The sequence below is a fragment of the Lithobates pipiens genome, unplaced genomic scaffold (assembly GCF_037356315.1).
Source record: "Lithobates pipiens isolate NorthernLeopardFrog02 unplaced genomic scaffold, aLitPip1_a1.2 Scaffold_13, whole genome shotgun sequence".
In the NCBI taxonomy this organism is placed as follows: Eukaryota; Metazoa; Chordata; class Amphibia; order Anura; family Ranidae; genus Lithobates; species Lithobates pipiens.
This window is the reverse complement of record NW_027507718.1, coordinates 526,554,714-526,561,563: the sequence shown is the minus strand read 5'-3', so window position 1 is coordinate 526,561,563 and position 6,850 is coordinate 526,554,714. Positions and strand designations below refer to the sequence as shown.

General features: G+C 42.4%; 1 protein-coding gene across 2 annotated transcripts in view; it reads right to left on the bottom strand.

The window, feature by feature from the left end:
* Nucleotides 1-1,680: 1,680 nt before the first annotated feature.
* Nucleotides 1,681-6,850, bottom strand: part of LOC143975640 (von Willebrand factor A domain-containing protein 5A-like) — a 79,965-nt gene continuing 74,795 nt past the window's right edge. For both annotated transcript variants that reach the window (XM_077478130.1, XM_077478132.1), the window contains exon 19: nucleotides 1,681-2,054. In XM_077478130.1, the coding sequence (XP_077334256.1) occupies nucleotides 1,975-2,054 (80 nt within the window). In that variant the 3' untranslated portion in view covers nucleotides 1,681-1,974. The remainder of the gene's footprint in view (nucleotides 2,055-6,850) is intronic.

Below are 6,850 nucleotides of genomic sequence, written 5' to 3'. Positions count from 1 at the left end.
GTGCCACGTATTAGTGCCATCTGTCATCGGTGGCACGTAATAGTGCCACGTATTAGTGCCATCTGTCATCAGTGCCACATATTAGTGCCACGTGTCATCAGTGCCACGTATTAGTGCCACGTGTCATCAGTGCCACGTATTAGTGCCATGTGTCATCAGTGCCACGTATAAGTGCCATCTGTCATCAGTGCCACGTGTCATCAGTGCCACGTATCAGTGCCATCTGTCATCAGTGTCACGTGTCATTGTCCTGGTGCTCCAGGGCCTTCAAAAGTGTAATAGGCAGTCAACAAGTTAGATGTGTAATTTATGCTCCTAGAACACGTGATGGCGCTCCCTGCATGTTGGGCCTCTCTATGTGGCCAGGCTGTGAAAAAGTCCCACACATGTGGTATCGTAATACTCAGGAGGAGTAGCAGAATTTTTTTGGGGGTGTCATTTGTGGTATACACCTGCCATGTGAGAGAAATAACCTATTACAATGACAATTTTGTGGAAAAAAAAAATAATGGAAAATCTTAATTTTGCAAAGAACTGTGGGAAAAAAATGACAACATCAAAAAGCTCACCATGCCTCTTACTAAATACCTTGGAATGTCTACTTTCCAAAAAGGGGTCATTTGGGGGGTATTTGTACTTTCCTGGCTTTTTCGGGTCACAAGAAGCGAGATAGGCCACCAGTACATCAGATGTGATCAATTTTGTGCGATTCGCACCACAGCTTGTAGACTCTCTAACTTTCACAAAGACCAAATAATATCCACTAATTTGGGTTATTTTTACCAAAGATATGTAGCAGTATAAATTGTGGCCAAAATTTATGAAGAAAAATTAATAATTTGTATAATTCTGTTACAGAAACAAAGAAATATGCATTTTTTTTCAAAATTTTCGGTCTTTTTTCATTTATAGCGCAAAAAATAAAAACCCCAGAGGTCATCAAATACCACCAAAAGAAAGCTCTATTTGTGGAAAAAAAAGGACAAAAAATTCATTTGGGTACAGTGTTGCATGACTGAGTAATTGTCATTCAAATTGTGAGAGCACCGAAAGCTGAAAAATGGTCTGGGCAGGAGGGGAGTTTAAGTGCCCAGTAAGCAAGTGGTTAATTCATTCCATTCCATTTGTTTAAATGTGACATTTGTAAAAAGTTTTTATTATTATTATTGGTATTTATTCTTATTAACTCATTACGTTCCATTTGTTTAGATGTGACATTCGTTATTTTCGGATAATTTGTATCTTCGGATAAAATTGTACATTCACTAATAGCCAAATTTAAACTGAAATTCCAATACCTATAGTTTAAAAGTTAGTAATTGTTAAGTTACTATTAGTTAGTTATTTCAGATTTTTGGATTTCCAGATTTCGTAAATTCGAAATCCGGAAATTTGTAAATTTGTAAATTCGTAAAAAATTGTTAAGCGGGTTTCTGTTAATTCGGATATTTACGAATTTGTTGAAATTCCTTAAAAAATGAATTTGGAATGAAACCAATTGCACGTGTCTAATGAGCAGTATTATATCTGATAGAACACTCAGTGGGACAAAGACACATCTCTGATTAATACTGAGACTGTGAGGAAGGGCGAAGTCCTCGGCCTCTATTACTACACTGAGAGGTTTTTCAGTTTATTGGGGGGCCCCGCTGTGACTTTATTAGAAATACAGACAATGGAAACATATAAAGTGGTTTATTCCTTTAAACAAAACTGCAGCAAAGTAGTTCTCTGAACATTGCAGAGAATACAGAATAGTAGAGAACAAGGACATGTAAATAGTGCAAACCGTTATTATTCCCTAAATAGGAAACTCGGCACATCTAACTTTGGTATCGCTCACAGATACAGGAGCGGAGTACAAAGGCACAAAACTGGTTAAGTAAACAAAGGAGATGCAGCGACATTCCAGGAAAATTCCAGAATCCATCAGGAGAATCCTTCCGCCATCTTGGTTCCCCCAGACGTCTCCTCTTACAGGCCGAACACTTTGGGGTCCACGGAGGATTTCAGCAGTTTGTTCCCGACTCTGACAAACTCCCCCAGAGAGGAACCTGAGGACACATCAAATGTCACTTTTATTTATTCCGGGCGCAGAATAATGGGGGATAAATTACCAATTTGGAATTCATCTTTTCACAATCACCGAGCTGAACTCAGGGCAGATATAAAGACACAATGTAATACAGCATTTTATTATTACTGATGACTGGTGGGATAATAATTGAGAAGCAGTAGGGCAGGTGCAAGAAAAACAGAATGAATAAAGCAAAAGCAGGGAGATCCTACCACTGCAGGTCCTCTTTTACAGCTTATTCTCCAGCAAAGAGAACAGTGAGCAGCACAGAAGTGACATCAGCAAATTATTATTATTATTATACAGGATTTATATTGCGCCAACAGTTTGTGCACCACATTCCAATGTAGAAGGGAGACAGTAAGATTACAATGCAGTTCAATACAGTAGGAATATGAGGACCCTGTTCATGAGCTTACAATTTAAAGGGTACAAAAGGTAATAGCTGCGGTGAATATCTGAAGGAGGTGACTTGGGTACAGTTCTTAGGTGGAGGTGGGGTAGGCCTCCCTGAATAAGTATATTTCCAGGAATCGCCTAAAGGCAGACAGGGTAGGGGTTGACTGTACATACTGGGCAGGGAGTTCCAGAGGATAGAAGAGGCTCTAGAGAAGTCCTGGAGGCGTGCAAAGGAGGAGGTGACAAGGGAGCTAGAGAGCAGAAGGTCTTGGGAGGAGAGGAGAGGACGATTTGGGCAATATCATCAGGTGAGATTGGCGATGTAGCTGTGGGCGATGTTGTAAATGGCCTTGAATGTTGTGGTTAGTATTTAGAATTTTATACAGTGGGGTAGGGAAAGCCAGTGAAGGGATTGGCAGAGAGGGGTATTGGAAGCCATGGGAGGTTATCAACTGGCCCAGGGAAGAGGTATAGAGAGAGAATAGGAGGGTCCCAAAGACGGAGCCTTGGGGTACCACAACAGAAATAAGATGAGTGGAGGGGATGGCATTGCATGTGACACTGAAAGTGCGCTGAGATAGGTAGGAGAATCAGGAAAGAGCAGAATCATGGAGGCCAAGGGAGTGGAGTTTGTTGAGGAGGATCGGGTGGTCAACTGTGTCTCCTTCCAAATATCCTGAGACTAGCAGTCACAGGCAGCAGTGTCTTGGATCTCACACTGCAGATATACAACTATAAGGCTACAGAACAGGAGGCCCAGGAAAGACACTGCTATTTATCAGGAGGAAAATATCAGACAAAAAAGGGACATTTTTCAGAGTTCTACCAAGCCACAATTAAAATTTCTAGATGTTCCCTATAACATAACATAATTTTTTGGGTTCACATTCACTATAATACAACATGACTCGGCACATTAACGCACACACAACCGTGAAGAGGGTGTAAGAAGTAATTTCAGTTGGCAAACTGACATCGATCTGCCATCTCCTCTAGTCACTTCCATCCCCCCCACAGTTAGAACACACACAGGGAACACAGTTAACCCCTTGATCACCCCCTAGTCTAGTGTTTACCCCTTCCCTGCCAGTGTCATTTACACAGTAATCAGTGCATTTCTATAGCACTGATCGCTGTATAATTGTCAATGGTCCCAAAAATGTGTCAAAAGTGTCCAATCTGTCTGCCATAATGCCTCAGTCCCAACAAAAATCATTGATCCACGCCATTACTAGTAAAATAAATCATAAAAATGCCATAAATCTTCCCCTATTTTGTAGATGCTATAACTATAGTTATAACCGCAGCTTGGCTTTGCATGTTATTATTAAGCTTATGATCTACCAAAACCCCCAGATCCTTCTCCACTATGGACGCCTCCAGTTGTACTCCCCCTAGTATGTGTGATGCAAGTATAGCACCCCCTAGCGTGGCTAGAGTGCTAATATTGAAGAAATGGATTCATAGCTATGACTAAGCAACAATTATGTTGTGAAACGCGTCAGCTGTTTTCCCTGCTTCTGTTGTCACGTTGACTATTCATTACAATAAAGGCTTTTATCTGGACTTTGCTAGAGTGCTAATGTTAAATTTTTTGTTAGTGTAGGTAAATTCAAGGCTTGGACTGTGTATTTTTCTGGGTCAAGGTTTTGAGTCACTCCCTGCATGCTGGAAACTTGGTGAAGGTTCCAGAAGCAGTTGGAAGGGGCATAAGAGGAGCTGTCTGGAGTATTCTGAGGGCCCTGACCAATCCCCAGCAGATCGGTTGGCAGGAGGCGGTCCCCTTCAAATACTCAAGGTCAGCCCATCTGGGGCAGTGGAGTTTGGGTGGAAGATGGAGATGGAGTGTTAGTCTGTCCGAGGCCTTTGAAAGTAGCCCCCTATTCTTGGGGGGGGGGGGTGAACTCAGGTCTGGGCTTGGGTGTGGAAGGGACCCTTCTCATGACACATGGAGGGATGCTGACCAGGAGGCATGGGAGCAAGGAGAGGACCGCAGGAGAACACTTCCGGGCAAATCCCCAGGTAGAAAGACAGCCAAGAGGGCTGGTGAGTGTTACAGTCAGAGGACCGAGAGGCATTCCTGAAGGGACTGGGTGCAAGCAGTCTGGGATGGATGCAGAGTCACTCTAGGAGGACTGTGGAGAAGTAGCCAGGAGGACTACAGAAAAAGGCACCTGCAGCCAAGTGGGCAGGCAGTGCCTGAAGAGGTGGAGCTGCGATCAGTAGCCACAGGAAAGGACAGCTGGGCACTTACAGTAGACCCCATACACACTATTAGATTTTCTGCAGATTGTTGTCTTCAGATTTACTAAAACCATATAATATGAGGTCAAACCTTTAGCCCTTGTACACACGGTCGGAGAATCCGTCGGAATGTGTCCTATCGGACCGTGTTGTCGGATAATCCGACTGTGTGTGGTATGCATCGGACTGATTCCGTCGGAATATCCGTCGGACCCAATTTTCCAACTTGTTGGAAATATTTTCCGACCAACTGGTTCGATCGGACATACTCCGATCATGTGTAGAGAATTTTGATCGGACCAAGTGCCACGCATGCTCAGATCAAATTCCTACATCAAAGCTATTGGCTACTAGCCTGAACGTAGTCCCATCGTAACGAAATTACGTCATCACGTTCTGAATGATCGGATTTTTCGACAACTTAGTCCGACCGTGTGTATGCAACAGTTTCGGACAAGATCCGACGCACAAGATCGGACAAAATCCGACGGATTTGGTTGTCGAAATCTCCGACCGTGTGTACAGGTGCTTAGAGTTTCAATTTGGATGCAATCCGGCAGGCCCTTGCACTACATGGTTTTGGTAAAGCTGAAGATAAAAAATTTCAGAAAATCTAATACTGTGTATTCGGTCTAAGACTCTCTTTTTGCTACACTACCAAATGGGTCCGTGGTCCCTGCCTGCAAAGAGCATTTGATTTGGACCTAACTGAGATTATGTTGGATCAAACCATCAGTGCTAGCTGGTCCTGGGAGTTGTAGTTCTACAAGCAAGTCTGTGCTGGAAGTATAAGAGGAGAAGTGTGTGTATACTGGATGTATATAGTTTATGTCCCTGAAGAGTTTATTTGCTGATCAAGTGGGCATCCCATAATAACCCTTCTACATCCAAGTTTAATTCCCATAAAGAAAAAGCTGCAAGGACTGATTCTCGTCTCCGGAGTGAGTGGAAAATTCATGTGCCTGGCTGTGCAGGGTGGGAGATACCCACATTCACCAGCCGCTCCTATGGGGGTAGCGCTGCACATCCATATTCTTTGCTCGTGCACCTCTCTCCATGTGAAGACGTTGATTTCAAATGTGTAGAAATTGCTCACTACTCTATAGGCACGTACACACAAGATCGGATTGTTCGCCAACAAAACCGTGGAATTTTGTCCGAAGGGCGTTGGCTCCAACTTGTCTTGCATACACGCGGTCACACAAATGGTGGCCAACAATTACGGATGTAGTGACGTACTATGTGGTTTTTCAACTCTTTAGCGCCCCCCTTTTGGCTCCTTCTGCTAATTTCGTGTTAGTAGAAGTTTGGTGAGTGTTGATTCGCGCTTTTCATTTCTCAATTTTCATTTTGCACTTTTCAGTTAGTTTCTGAACGGCCGTTCGTCACCCAGCCATGTTGCGGAATCGGAGGAGATAACATGTTATTTATTTTTGGCCTTGGAGTTATTGCTTTGACCCAAGGCTTGACCAGGAACAGAAGGAGGAGGAGTTCTTGGACCAAAAATTGGTTGCTTTATTAATCGTGACCAATTATGTCAACTGCCTTTGCTGCGGGAGCTCCAGGAGAATGATCAGGATGATTTTCGGAATTATCTCCGGATGGCGGGCCCCTGCTTTCACCAACTCTTGGCATTGTTGACCCCCTATATTAAGAAGCAGGACACATGCATGAGGCTTTTATTTTATTTTTTGGTTGTATAATAATGATTTGATTTGGTATATTTTCTATATTTTTGGATGCATAGAATGCACTTTTTGGTGAAGTTCTATTGGCAGATAGCATGTCTAATTTTTTTTTGTTTTCTTTTTTTAATGCACAATAAAATAAATAGTGTAGAAAAATTCTTGGCTGTGTGTTTTACTTCAAATGACAGTTTGGGAGTAGGCAGTAATATTTAAAAAAATACAATGTAAAATTGACAAGGGACCCCAACATAGTTGCAACTTTGATCTTAAAAACTAGCCGATAATGGTGTTGTGGTAACTTGCCCAAATAAAAATAAAAAAAGCATAATATTATTGTTGATATCACTAGAAAAAAAAATCCTTTGAAAATCCGTTTGCAATAACCATCAGTATCACCAGCAAAGCAGCTTCATTATTATCCCATTAACTACTAGCCGCCTGC